Raw genomic sequence first — 15,426 nt, 5'->3', positions numbered from 1 at the left:
CATACCATACATACACACACTCTTCACAGTCTACAGACACATTCTGCGCACATACTCTACACACATACTACACACACACATCCAAACACACTACACACATACACACTGTACAGACATGCTCCATACACACACAGTATACATGCACTCCATATACACTACCCCTACACACACACTCACACACACACAAACACACACACACTCTAGACAGACACACACATTGTTTTGTTATTGTTTGATTGTTTTGGTAGCAGAAATGTGTTCATCGTACGTATAAAAATAGTGTACATTTTTCTGAAATATATTTTAAATAACTTGGCAAAGAATAATATGTGTGAGGTTGTGCCTCACTGTCCTCAACTTCAGCAACATTCAGATTCTCTCTCTCACACACAGACAGTCCCCCTCACCCTCTGTCTGATCTCTCTCTCCACGATGCTGTCCTCGATGGAGAACATTTCCGACACCGGCCTCTCCTTCACTGGCTCTTTCCTCACTCTCTCCTTCACGCTGGTCAGGTCAGGCTCAGAGATGGACGGCCCCAGAGTCGTTCCGCTCAGGCTGACCTGGGGGCCGCCGGCTGCGTTCTGTCCACCTCGTAGTCCGTCCGCTTGGGCTTCGGTATGCACCTGCCCCTGAGCTGCTTCTGGAGAGCCGCGGCTGTGGTCCTGCATCACCAGACAACTTATTAACCCAGATATCACTGGCCACAACAAAAGCATGTTGTACTTGTATATTAATAAGTAGATATGGAGTGTCCCATGATGGCCAATTTTACATTTCATTTGATTTATTTATTTTCCCATTTTTAAAGTTAGCAAATAAATAGTATTTGTTCTCTAATATTAAAAATACCTAATAAAAAATATGCAGTTTGATCAGGGGTGTCCAAATATATTTGACTCCAAATTTGGAATATAGGAATTTGCTATAACAAATGGTAGGAATGCACGTTTGGTAAGAGGATCAGCTTAGAGCATTGTTTTTTAGAGACTGTTAGTCTGCTGAATAGCCAGTTGCCTCTTACTTCCCTTATTCTTATTATTTAAAAAAGCAGCGTTTTTTTCTATCTAAGAATTTAAAATTTATTTAGGGAAAACAATGCTGGATATAGTGTGAATTTGGCTAATAGAAGGTACTAGAAAAGTGCTGCTGTGTTCCTTGTACTCTTTTAGCCCACACAGTGTGAGTTTCGGGTTAAACTAAATCCTAACAAATACACTGCGATATCAAAAGAGCTATGAGAAGTGGCTAAAAAGTATATTTTTATAGCTAAAAACTGATTTTTGTCTGTAATTTTGTCAATTACTTTCAACACAGTCACCAATAAATACATACATATCGCTGATGTTGGAAGAAAACCTTTTATCTCCATTGTTGACGTTTTTCAGTTGTTGACACAATTTGAAAATACATGTTGCCCTTTTTATTGTATGTAAATTTTAGGATGAATAGACTAAAGGAAACAGCCCAAAAATACTTGGAAAAATGTCGGGTTCCATTGACTTATATTAAACGTAAAGTAGGTTTTTTCCTTCTCCTGTAAAGTTGTCTTTTTGGAGAACAGTGATAAAATAAATACAATACAAAAAACAGCACAAACAAAACATACATTTTGCACTAAAATGTGCAGAAATGTGGCACATTAAAGTCAGTTTCCTGTAGAGTAGATGTTATTACCATTATTCTTCTTTATTATTATTAGGAAATCAACATGCAATATGTCATGGATGTCGCATAACATAAGCAAATCTACTGGACAACTTGAGACGGTTTAAAGCAAGCGTGCAATGACTTAGACGTGCAGTTTGCACAATGTTAAGTGGTGTTCACATGTTTTCATTACCTGTTAGCATTTTGGCTAATCGACTTAATATGCGCTAACGGGAAAACTTTTTTTTGACAAAATATTAATTTCAAATTGTAGCTAAGTGAGCACCTGATTGTGGTGTCTGAGGGCCGTGCTGCTGCCGCTGGAGCGCGGGCCCGGGTACTCGGGTGGTGGTTTGTTTGGGATGTTGGCCAGCGCCGCCTGCAACTGAGCACTTATGTCTTCGTTCAGCCCTGGAATCTGAACGTCCAGCTCAGGGGTCTCCTCTTCCTCCTCGTCCTCCTCACTCTCGCTGCTGTGGATTAGCATAGTGACGTTGGAGAGCGTTTTCTGATGCTGGTATGACGACTGGGCCTGGTGCTCTGCTTTCTGATTGGACATCTGCACAGCCACCTCAGACAGCTGCGATGGCTGAGGAGGAGGAGGAGGAACCTGAGGCTGAGGGGGTGTGGCTGCAGAAGGGGCTTGTTCTCTTAATGTGTTTCTGCGAGGTAGGACTACGTTGGCCCCCTTCATGACTAGCGCCTCCATTGCCCGCATGCCTCCAACCACTTCCATGCTGTGGCGCTTGGTCAGTGCGGTGCGGCGCTTGGCTGAGGTCAGTGGTTCGCTGACCTCCTGCAGAGACTGCAGGTCCACCACAGCTGAGCTGTCAGGCTGGAAGGTCTTAACAGACAGCTGGACCTTGCGTGTGACCAGCTCCGGGCTGGAGCCGCCCATGCAGCGCTGTCGGTGGCTGCTGGCCAGGTCCGGGGTGCTTGTCGCCGGCCTGAAGGAGGCTGGATAAGGTGGTGGTGGCCTGGACAGGTGATTCCTCAACATGTGGGCGGCATAAGACTGGTCACCAGTTCTTCCATTAACCACCTGTTGCTTGGTATTTGCAAGTTCAGGTGTACTGACGGTGTGAGAGATGCCGTTTCCGGCTGTGGCTGGCTGACTCGTTGCAGGCTGTATGACCCCTGTTCCAGGATGGGAAGGGGAGGGGCCAGTAGGTGGTCCATATCCAGGTTGAGGTCCTCCTCCGCCTCCATAAGGCCCATGGTACATGCCTCGTTCCCTCATCTCTGGCTGGCTGTACACCAGCGCCTCAGGCTGCCTGTATGCGTAGGTATTACTAATGTTGAGGCTGCGCAGTGATTGGCTGTGGCAGTCAGAGGAAGGTGTGGCCGGAAGGAGTCGCCGCTTCTGACGCATCACAGCATCATACTCTGGAGTGGGCCGGTAGGACGGCGCAATGATGGCAGAGTGCCGGTGGCTGGGGATGTAGTCAGGACGCATCAGCTCGCTGCCAGGAATGCTCAGGTTGGATGACATTGGGGAGGAGTGGATGAATGTTTGAGAGCGATTCAGGGAGCTCACACTCGGGCTGCTGCACATGCTGCCGTTGGGCACTGGGCCATTACGGAAGCCAAACTCCACTAGGCTCGTTTCGGACTTGTAGTATGGGTCATCATGGAAGATGCTGTCTGTTGGTAGGCAGAAACAAGAGGGAAAAGAGGTTTAAGATATTGAAACAGCATTGTTGATATAACTTCTTTAACAATATATACACTGATCCAGCATAACATGATGACCACCTCTTTGTTTCTACGCTCATTGCCTATTTTATCAGCTCCACTTACTGTATAGCTGCACTCTGTAGTTCTGTAGACTGTAGTCCATCTGTTTCTCTGATACTTTGTTACCCCATTTTACCCTGTTCTTCAGTGGTCAGGACCCCCATGGACCCTCATAGAGCAGGTACTATTTGGGTGGTGCATCATTCTCAGCACTGCAGTAACACTGACGTGGTGGTGGTGTGTTAGTGTGCGTTGTACTGGTCTGAGTGGATCAGACGCAGCAGTGCTGCTGGAGTTTTAAACATCTCAGTGCTGGATTGAGAATCGTCCACCAACCAAAAACATCCAGCCAATAGCGTCCTGTCGGCAGTGGCTTGTGACCACTGATGAAGGACTAGAGGATGACCAACACAAACTGTGCCGCAGCAGATGAGCTATCGTCTCTAACTTTACGTCTACAAGGTGGACTGACAAGATATGAGTGTCTAATAGAGTGGACAGTGAGTGGACACAGTGTTTAAAAACACCAACACACACTAACACACCATCGTCAGTGTTACTGCAGTGCTGAGAATGATCCACCACCCAAATAGTAGCTGCTCTGTGAGGGTCCATGGGGGTCCTGACCACTGAAGAACAGGGTAACAGAGTATCAGAGAAACAGATGGACTACAGTCTGTAACTGTAGAACTACAGAGTGCAGCTATACAGTAAGTGGAGCTGATAAGATGGACAGTGAGCGTAAAAAGGAGGTGGTCTTGATGTTTTTCCTGATCTCTATATATAAATTAATTTTAAGAGGGTGTACTAAGTAAATCAAGTGATGGCGTCAACATTTCTGATATTCTGTAGAAACAAAATGTAGATCTCATTATAACTGACCAAAAATATCTGCGTTTGAAACACAAAGCAGCAGAAAACTCGTACATGTACATGTACAACAGCCAGGAACAGTAGAACATTTAATCATGTTACCACTCCAATAACTCTGCTACAGACTGCCTGCAGGAACAACACTCCCCATCACTTCAATGGTAATGGGTGGGGTAAAACTACTGAAAGCTGAATGTGAGCTGACATTAGTTGTGTTCATGTTTGTGTCAGCAATCATAATAGACTCAAAACAGGCTACTCAGTCTACATATCTGGACTGGGGAATTAAGGTTACAGTAGTGTTTACATAGTTCATTAAACTCTTATTATATAAAAGGGAAATTAGTTTTTCCAATCATATGTGTATTCATTAACTTACCAAACTCACTTCAGATAAGCCAGACGTCTTTAATGTCTACGCTTACACAGATGGAAAATTGATGGCTGAATTACAGTGTAAGTGCAATTTTAGATCTGTTTAGGAGTCAGAATTAATGAAGCCACACATCAAATAAAAGACACTCATGCAGCTGCAAACCACAACAAAGCAATAAAAGGCTTTGGCACACAGATTCCTTTAGATCCTCTCTTCCAGTCAACTTCAAACCTCATTAGTTTGCCTGTTAAACTCTACTCCACTTATCGTTTAAGTGGCAAGTTTGTCCGTCTTCCGTGTGTGTGAGTGTGTTAATTGCCTTCAGCGACAGACAGTTCAAAAACAAAATAATTATAGAGCTGACTTCAAGGTGTAAGAATAAGTGTGGGGGGGTGGGGGGGGGGGGCAGTTATGTAAGGGCGCACACTGTTACTGCGGCAGGAAACGAGAGATGTACAGTGCTGTGCAAACATCAGAGACCACCACCGAAAATGGTCATTAAATCCAAGTTATTCAAGTTCAAGTTATGTGCAGCCTGAAAAGCGTATTTAGCAGAAGTGCTCAGTTCGGTATTCCGTGTGCCCACTCTCTTTCGGTTTCCCAAAGAAATCTGCAGACACACCTCCAAAGTTCAGTCTTTGGTTTAGCGCTTTCCGCTTTTTACAATCTCAGTAATAAACACATTCAGTGGTGCTGAGGTCTGGACTCTGGGGCGGTCCGTCCATCGTTCAGCTTCTTTGTTTGATGTGTCCGTCTCCTTTTCTCGGTGAGGTTCTCCTTGATCAGCTACACGTCCTTTCAGACCAACAGCGCTGAGTGGTCTTCTCACAGTGGAAGGATGGACAGAAACACCTGTGGATGTTTTCAGATCTGAAGCAGCTTGATCTTCTCTCTCTCAGAGACGAAAGCTTTAAGTGCTGTTGATCTGATGGGGCCAGTTTTGGAGTCTACCAGCTCTTCCAGGTGGTTGTTAGGAGTTTATTTTCTGTAATTTTTTTGAACTCCCGTTTTGGAAACTCACTTATTTTCTTTTGAATTTCTCCTTCCTTATACAAGTGGATTATCTTAAAACTAATCACCTAAAAATGAATAACTTGTAATTAATGGCTGTTCTGATCTGAAACCTGCATTCACAGGTTAACCCTCTGGTTCTATTAATGTCTTTGTTATTATATTATGCATTTATAGTTAGATTTTTTTGACTCAAGTTATTTAGGTACAAATGCCTAGAAATTATATAAATATTATATTCTTACAACAATGTCAAAATAAGAAATACTAGATATAACAAATTGGTTTAACCCCTCAAAGTTCCAGGCTTATTACATACTAAGGTTGAATATCCAGTAACAACAGGGACTTTAATTAGGTAATAAGACTTTGGGCCACTTTGATATATTTTTGTGTAGTGTAGATGGTTGAACCTGTCAGGAAGCCCCAAATTAAAAAATCTAGGGGGCCCATTTTTGTCTTTTGCCTGGGACCCTGGGATCATTAAATCGGCCCTTGACAACATATACCAACGTTTCTGAGGAAAATTATATTAGACTTGATTTAAAGTGTCCCATTTAAACTATCACATATTTAAAACATATGGGCAGACAGTCTGTGACACCATAAAGTGTAGTAATATGTCACAACACTAAGGCTGCGTTCACATTACAACCCTCATTGCTCAAATCTGATCTCTCTGACACGATGGTTCACACTCATTTAGGTAAGTGATTAAAATCTGACATTAACATGAACCAACCGGCGTCCTGGAATGACCCGCATGAGCTCATGCTACTCAGTAACGTCACGTGACTGAATCACTGCATCATCAGCACAAACTAACGAGCAGAACGAGCTTCGCTGAGAAGATCATTAACTCTGATCAGCTCTCAGCTTCATTATTAGAGCCAGACGGAGGAGAAAAATGTGAGATGAGCTGCTTTTCCACCATTTACAGGCTTTAACTTGTTCAATGGTTCGGCGCTGCCATGGTAACGCTGAACGATGGCGCACGCGCAGTGAAAAAAATGCACATGAATTCTGATCTGAGCATCACATTAAGGTCACATGGCCACGAATCAGATATCTATCCGGACTAGGACCCAAACGAAAGTGGCTCAGGTCGGATTTGAAAAGATCAGATTTCTGTGTCCACACAGCTCTGAAAACATCAGAGCTGAGTCACATTAGGGCAAAAAATCTGATTTGTGCCGCTTCAGGCTGGGGGCAGTCGTGGGTTGGAGGTTAGGGAACTGGCCCCATGACCGGAAGGTTGCCGGTTCGATCCCCCAACGCTGACAGTCCATGATTGAGCTGTCCTTGAGCAAGACACCTAACCCAACTGCTCCCCAGGCACCATGGATAGGGCTGCCCACCGCTCTGGGCAAGTGTGCTCACTGCCCCCTAGTGTGTGTGTGTGTATGTGGTGTTTCATTTCACGGATGGGTTAAATGTGGAGGTGAGACCCCCGTTTGTGGGATTAAAATGTGTCTCTTAATGTGAACGTAGCCTATATATCACTCTGTAACCGAGCTACTGATGGCATTAAATGGCGTGATGCCAAAAGGAAGTCTTTTCAGAAGTGACGGTGAGTGTGTTTTACAGGGAACGCGTGATTCAGAAGAACATCTGTGAAAAACGCAAGTAGGGACAGCTGCTCATGCTGTGTGTGGGTGGGTGTGGTTACCTTGCGAGCTCTGCGTGTCCTGATAGTGATCGGCGTACTGAGAGTGCAGAATACAGGACTGCGGTCTGGGCTGAGGGGCGGAGGGTGGAGAGAGGAAGAAAGAATTAAGTGAGGAATATTTAGAAATGTACACATCTGAATATAGGAAATTCAAAGCTTCGCTTTCTTCAGAGTGGAGTGATGGAATTACCCATTGAATTATTTTCATCATGCATTCATCTGTTTCACCCTTTGAACACACCCTTTGAAAGCACAAGTATTTGCCCACCCACGCATGCTAAAAGTTAAAGCGTCCCCAGTGTATAAGGGCAGCCCAGCGCAGAGAGGGCCATTGTGCCTGTTTTAGCTGCATTGTCGGATGCACAGGGAGGGAATAAGAGGGTGCTTTATACAGAGGCTAGCCAAAGTCCCTACAGGAAAACTCAACACACTGCCCGGGGCCGCTGACCTCAGACCTTTTGTTCATTCTCAAGCACGATAGCACCAATCCGATGCTGATAAGATCCGATACTAATATGCTACACCTCAGTCTGACTGTTTACTAGTATCAGTATTAGCTGAGAGTAATTGAAAATATCAGACAAAACAAAAATTTGAATGCGATCTGATTCTGTAACTGTTGTAATTGTTATGTCTGCATATGAATAGTTTACATTTGTGTTACAATTGATATAAAGTCACGCAAAAAAGTGAACTGCCTTGGTCAAAGGAAGTTTTTGTTGATTTTCTAGGTAAAAATACACGGAACACCCATTTCAAATTGTACTTGGAGCATAACATTAAAAAAAAAGTTTTTTCCATATTAACATGAACATTAACCTATCACAACTTATTCATTTGCATTAATTGTGCATTAAAATGTGCATAAGTGTGTTCTATGTAGAGGATGTATTAACTTTCACTTAGAAAATAAAAAAAAGGGGGGTGCCCAAACTTTTGCACACAACTGTATTTGGTAGGTACAGGTATTAAATTTGAATTACAAGAATTAGAATAGTCAAATACACATACATACACACTTTTACGCTGAGTGGGTAGGACTGTCGCCTCGCAACAAGAAGGGCCTGGGTTCGATTCCCCAGCCGGGCGACCGGGATTCTTTCTGTGTGGAGTTTAGGGTTTAGATAATGTGTGTGTGTGTGTGTGTGTGTGGTATTGTGCCATTTCATATTAGTGATCTGTATTTATCATGTGTTAACGTGTTGTAACAGTACTCCTGTATAAATGAGGCTTCAGTGGGATATGCCTGTTTATAGAATAGCGTGGTTGTTAAATGAAGTTGCTAAATAAATCACCATTATTTGATTAAATATATTTGGGCTTTCAAGCACAGGCCTCAGATCAGTCGTAAAAGGCTGACTAAGTGCCAAGCGTGGGGTGGACATGGAAATTGCAAAGAATCACTCAATAATGCTAGGCTTTGAATGGTCAGTGGCTAAAAATGACCATCAGGACTGCATATTGTACTCCAAGCGGGAACAATGGTTTGTCTGGAAGCTGAATGTAAAGCTGGGGAAGGGAGGAGACGTGGTAGAGCTTGCGTGGTGAGAAATGGGTGCAGAGTAACTGGAGGAGAGGTTTGGGTACGGCATGAATCTACACTGCCTTTAGACGCTGAAACTTTCATGCAACTAGTTAAAGGTTGTGCCAAAGTGCACATACTTCAAAATTCAAAAGTATTCAGTCAAAGTCAAATGCAATATATTTGATTATTCTGCTAGTTACCAAGTTTAGCAGCTAATGTTTTAGCAGATCATACCGGCTGTATAAAATCATCAGCGCATTTTATTGATGCTAAAGAAGGGACTAATCATTTCCATCCTATGGGAATTTTGTAAAGTGACCTAACAGGCTAACAAAGCAGAGCAAATTCTAGACACAAGCAATCATTCAAAGAGCTCTCATGTTGACAGTAGTTAGCAAGCTAGGTAGGTATCTGGTAAGCCAGCAATTGCAACCATGCAACATTCCTGAGATGGCTGCAGGGGTGCGCAAGAGCTCATTCGGAAAATGGATCAAATTCACACACACTATTCAAACACCATGTTGCTCTGAAACCTTAAGCTTTTATGCCTGTTGATGAAAACTATTCTACCTATGGGATGGGGTGATGCAGGGGTGGTCTCAGCGTTCCCCTGCATTTATTACAAAGGATTCTTGCGCTTACATTCAGCTAACAAACTTTTTATATAATGAAATGTGCCTTCTTAACAAACAAATCTGGTGAATTCCCATCATTTTAAACATAAATAAAACAAGCCAGAATGCCAAAACCATGTAACGATCAGGATGTTTGTTTATTTACTTCTTGTTTGATTGTTTAAACTAATTTTTAGGTAGAGCTAGCATGAACAGCATTTTACAGGATTTCAACACGAATACCCAAATTCTCCAAACCTGCAATAATATTTACGTCTCATGATTAAGCACAATTTTAAGCTTGTTCACTACTGCAGTTCGAAGTATATCCGGTAGGGGCTACAGTGGTGTCAGAGTCAGGCTAAAGCCCATCTGCTTGTGCCCTGTGTGTTGCTGATAGGCCATTTATGAATCATTTCTGTGACTTGTATAGTGTTTGTGTGACATATCCAGATATGAAATGTGTAACAAATTAATATCATTATTTTATTTATCATCACGGGTCAAGATTTATTTTTACTTGTTTTTACTGCAGCTTTTTTGTCTAGTTATTTTATTTGGATGGTTCACCCTTTTTTAATCATGGAAAGCTGAAATGAGGGAGACACACAGGCCAAGTCAACTTCATCCCCGTCTCCAGATACGTCTGGCTGAGAGTACACATGACGGCAGCAGTGTCAAGTGTCCATGTTGCTATATCGGAGGAGAAATTTTGACTTTCGAACTTAAACACAGATAATTTAAAACCTACACATACTTCAACGCAACTCAACCTGAGGAAAAAACTTCGATTTTATAGGAACCCTGTCTGATATGAGAACCTCCTATGGTAGCTTGGATTGTCTGGATCTTCCAAAAGAAACCACCAAGTTTAGGATGCTGGGGGTTCACTATTTTGACTGACCAGGGCTCAGAGGACCTGTCACACAGTTGACAATGAATTATGTCTCAGTTTGAAACACAAGACCTATCTGGTGAAATGGTCATACCAGTCTGTTCCAGGTGGGTCTTCTCCTTATGGTGACCGGAGAGTGGGTTGGTCTGCAGGAAACACCAGAGAGCAAGATCAAAGTTACACAATATTCCACTATTCTGCCACCAGAGGCAGCATTGCTTGCAGAGCTGGACAAAGGAAAATGTGCATCAATTCCAGCGCCACTAAGGTTTGGAGAAGCAAAGAGAGAGAGGGAGAGAGAGAGAGCAGTGGTAGCTGTGGACTCACTCTGCACAGATTTTGTTCTGTTTGTAGAACTTGTGTCTGGCAGTGAAGAGGCGTGCGATGTATTTGGCCATCTCCATATCCTCCTGACGGCAAAGAGAAAACCAGCAATGGCTTTAAAACAATGTTTAAATACATTTCAATACTATTGATTTCTTCTATAACTATGTTTTATCACCTGTCTGTAAAGCACTTAGAGCTGCCACTGGCATGAAAAGTGCTTTATAAATAAAATGATTATTATTATTATTATTATTAACAGTATCAACCCAACCAGGAAAACTCACAATGAGACTATACGTGAGGTGTATTTGTCAAATATATTTTTGCAGTGTAATAATGACCAAAATTGATGTATCTTATGTATTTATCTTGCATTATGAGGCTACGGGACATTATAACACTGACAATATTAACTAGTGCACACATCTTCAGTATGTATTAATATTAACAACACTTATTCTTGTCATGTTCAATGGCAAATTGAATGTTCAAATGATATGTTTATCATTGTCTCCTACATTTCAACAGTGTGGGTTTTTACATTGTTTTAAACTGTATTCTAAAACGACACATGCATTATAGAATGAGGCACAATGAAATTAAAATGATTTTCACATATAAAACATTTCTTCAGAGCCATTTGACAGCCCTAAGCAAAGGCTTTCGATATATTTTTATATGACGTTTGTAATGTACTTCCCTACATATTTGACATAATATATAAATACTAAATACTCTCATTTAAATATGTGCAAATATTGGAATACATTGGTGTATATTTACATGGTCAAAAATGTCACAGTTAAATATTTTGCATGTACATTTTTCTTCCATAGGGGCAAACCATGACCCCACCTGAGCCTCCAGTTCAGCTAAACACCTCTATGATGATGCTCAGTTCTGCCAGCGCTCCAAAGGGATTTTAGTACTACGTTAGCACTAAGCTAACAGGGACTCACATTAACATTTTTTGCCTGTTTTAGATGAACATGGACATTTGAAGCTTGTTAGAGATATTCCATATATTTTAATTGAGGCTTGTAACTGATATATATATATATTTATTTATTTATATATGTATACAGTGACTCAGTAAACATCTCTGCCAACAGTCAGACAAACGACAGCACAGTCAGTGACGTATCTAGAACTTCCAAAAGACCTAAACCGACCTTTGTTTGGTCCCATCCATTGCAAAAATCAAAGGAAGTCGGCAGCTTGATTTGCCTTTTACTTCCTAATTATACTGGAACTTAATCTACTACACTAGACCTTCTGCCTATCACTGAAAAAACATTTCTGACTGAATAATTTTCCATTTTAGTTTCAATAATTTTGTTAGCAATGCATTACTCACTACATTGCTTGCCGAATTTAAATGCAGTAAGCATGAAGTTTACCTCAAATAACTACTAACTAAAAATAATGTTGTGTTTTTTTTTTTCATTTCAAACAAATCATCAGGCCTCTTTCGGCCCTAAGGGTTCCCCGCTGGATATTTCACTTTACAACCCATTAACTACACTGCTAACACCTCCTGCAGCTGTACTTCACTGCACCGCTTCACTGCACCCGTTGTTTAGCACAGAAAGTCTGAAGCTCCTAGTTTATAAAGCTCACTGTTTTTTTCCACCACCTTTGTTTTTCAGATCAGAACGTTCCACAGCTCGGAGTTTCCCGTGGGACGACCTCGGCGAGCGCGCAGTCTAAACACTCACCGTGTGGAACATGATGGTGTCGTCTTTGCTGGTTATCTCCACGGTGATGGCCGACTTGTTGTGCCCGATGGTGCCGATGTCCTTCCACCTAAAACAGAGGAAGCGAGAGGTGCGAGTCAGTGTGACCTTCCAAATCTGAGATTAGCTACACAGCCTTGAACACATGGTATAGATTAGGACTAGGACTGTTATCTATAAAAACAGACAGACGTACACTGCGTGCCTAAACACAGTAGTGGCAGCTGTCTTAAGGGCTGACTTGACTCTAAGTCAGGTGTCTGATGATTTAGGCACGGTGCTATCTTGTGCATGTGAGCTTCCATTATATACATACCATTATATTCCATATATACAGCACTGTGTGAAAGTTTTAGGCATCTAAGCAAATTTTTAAACAGTTGACCTCAGCAGTGAGTTTATCACAATATACATTAGAATAAAGTCGTATTCATAATTCAGATAAACATAAAAACAGTAAAAAGTAACAAGAATTTCTTGGGTCCATGTTTTTCCTTGACACCTTCACAGCCGCCACAGAGACTCGTTAATATCATCAGTTACAGGTTTGAAAATTAAACAAACACACTTACAACTTACATCCAGAAAATCACTATTTATTTATATATATATATATAATCAGGATTAGTAATGTTCAAATGTTGAAGCAACTCTCGATGTCTTGACCTCTTTCAGCCTCTGGACTCTGGACTTCAGTCTCAAGCCCTTTTTGTGGGTTTCGTACACTGGAAGACACTGTTTGTCCAAAATTTTACATTTCTAATCCATTTTTTTTGGAACTCCCATTTAATTTAATTCATACATTTCACTATAAACTTAAGGTAATTCCAAGAGCCAAGTCTGCTGAATTCTGCATCCCAAGCAGCCTCTCTGGAAGCCAATCCCTGCATGTTCAGTCCACATATCTCTATGTCTGGAGAAGACCAAATATTTAAGTTGGCAATGTGCTTCAAACAATGACAGAAACTAAATGAAAGAACTACCGTTGAACTGTTGTATACTTAAAAAGAACTTGGTGTACATCTCTAGAAGCACTAGAAGCCCCGCTTGTGCAAATGACCAATCGCCGTCAGGGGGAGAGCTCAGAATGATGATGCACCATCCAAACTCAAACCACTGCGTTATTTTCACCAAAAAGATATTAATTGCTTGGAAACTCTGTTTTGTTTTAGGAATATTGCCGGTTTTAAAATGGGCAAGAGTGAAGAAGAGGCTCAGCTCCGGATCTCAAATCAAGCTCCCGCCTCTTTATTTTCTAAATGCTAATAGTGAATTTAAGTGAACTTAGTGAAATTGAAAGTACAGATTCTAAGATTTCAATCAATACCATGTTTGTAAGTAGAAGAGAAGATATTTTATTATGATCCAAAATCACTCCTGGTCATATTACATTACATTACATATTACAAATTACAGGGAGCAGGCATGGGCTGGAGGTTAGGGAACCAGCCTTGTGACCGGAAGGTCGCCGGTTTGATCCCCAGAGCCGACAGCATATGACTTAGGTGTCCTTGAGCAAGACACCTAACCCCCAACTGCTCCCTGGGCGCTGCGGATTGGGCTGACCACCTCTCCAGGCAAGTGTGCTCACTGCCCCCTAGTGTGTGTGTGCTCAGTAGAGTGTATGTGGTGTTTCAGTTCACGGATGGGTTAAATGCGGAGGTGAAATTTCCCCGTTGTGGGACTAATAAGGGTCACTTAATCTTAAATAAATGACGTTTTCTGTGCACAATTTCTACTTATTTTCTAGGTTTAACATGCTGCAAAACACATATATGGAACATACAACATGTGCCGTAACTTCTGCCCAGGCAGGATTTTATGATTTATTTTCTTCCAATATGTGAAACTCAGCGAATAAACGTAACTGTGTATTAGAATATTCAGAAGTGTGTCTCTGTAGAGGATGCTGTAACTTATTTTCACTTAGAAAATCAAGACAACATTGAATTGGACCAGGAGCGTCCGACTGCAGTCAAACCTGGCTTGAGAACGTGCAGTGATGGCCACACTGCTTAAATTATTCAAGAAGGAGTCAGCGGTGAGGCTCACCGGTGCAGCATGATGGACCTCCCGTTCCTGTGCTTGACGAAGACTCCAATGAAGGACACGCCGATGAAGATGTCATTGGTGTAGTTGTCCTGGAGACAGTACAACAGCAAGCTGTTCAGAAGGTGAACCAAAGTTAAGCCGATGTGTAAGTGTGTCTACGTGTACATCCTCACTTTAGCAGCGAAGCTCTCCTGCCCAAACCCGTCCAGCTTCTCCGCCTCTTTGATGTAGAGCAGCTCGGCTTCTGCAGGCTGCATCCGACTGGAACACACATGGTCAGACAGCTCATACAAAGAGTCGTTTAATGTGAAATTCTCCGTTCGCAATGGGGAGGAATGGAACCAGACATCTGAAAAGTATAATGCTTCTAAAAGCTCCCTCAAAGAAAGTTATTACATGAAAGGTTATGAATACACTACATGAGGCCTGATACACTTTTACTATAGTTCTGAGATAAAATTTTGGTCTAAAATCTACTTTTTTAATTGATTCATATCCTCAAAGAAAACTTACATATTTCAGATTTACCACTATTTTATCCTTATTTCATAGAAATTTAGTAAAATCGGTGGAATTCCACTTTAAACAGGGTGTGCCTTTAAGGGCAACATATGTAAATATCCCCGGCTCTGATTGGCTGCCCAGTATCGTGCCTCATTCATTCATAAATCAGTCAAATGCTCAGAACAAACTGGTAAATTCACACCGAAATCCTCAGGGCCACTTCAACAGCAACGGGTGGTTAAACGTTTATGTATTCATGGTTGTGACATCACAACCATGAGGAATTCAAAATGGGCTGTTTTTGCAGCGTAATTGCCTATATGGACCTGAGAGTATGTTCTGGAAATTTAACAGTGTTCACATAGTACATTAAACCTGCTTGTTTACAAAAAGCAAATACATCTTCAGTTGATTATGATTATGGGCTCTTTAAAAACAGGACACCTCATCTGAGAAT

At 41.8% G+C, this 15,426-nt stretch overlaps 1 protein-coding gene across 1 annotated transcript in view; it reads right to left on the bottom strand.

The window, feature by feature from the left end:
* The window catches only part of LOC108444155 (protein tyrosine phosphatase non-receptor type 14), a 50,203-nt gene that overhangs the window by 13,930 nt on the left and 20,847 nt on the right, over positions 1-15,426 (bottom strand). The window contains exons 6-13 of the mRNA XM_037537579.1: positions 14,639-14,726; positions 14,466-14,554; positions 12,396-12,483; positions 10,678-10,760; positions 10,445-10,496; positions 7,317-7,386; positions 1,937-3,294; positions 408-665 (exon numbers count right to left, since the gene is read on the bottom strand). Of these exons, the coding sequence (XP_037393476.1) occupies positions 408-665; positions 1,937-3,294; positions 7,317-7,386; positions 10,445-10,496; positions 10,678-10,760; positions 12,396-12,483; positions 14,466-14,554; positions 14,639-14,726 (2,086 nt within the window). The remainder of the gene's footprint in view (positions 1-407; positions 666-1,936; positions 3,295-7,316; positions 7,387-10,444; positions 10,497-10,677; positions 10,761-12,395; positions 12,484-14,465; positions 14,555-14,638; positions 14,727-15,426) is intronic.

Source organism: Pygocentrus nattereri, chromosome 4, assembly GCF_015220715.1.
Source record: "Pygocentrus nattereri isolate fPygNat1 chromosome 4, fPygNat1.pri, whole genome shotgun sequence".
NCBI classification, from domain to species: Eukaryota; Metazoa; Chordata; class Actinopteri; order Characiformes; family Serrasalmidae; genus Pygocentrus; species Pygocentrus nattereri.
Note: the sequence above shows the minus strand (reverse complement) of the source record. Positions and strands in the feature narration are given on the sequence as shown.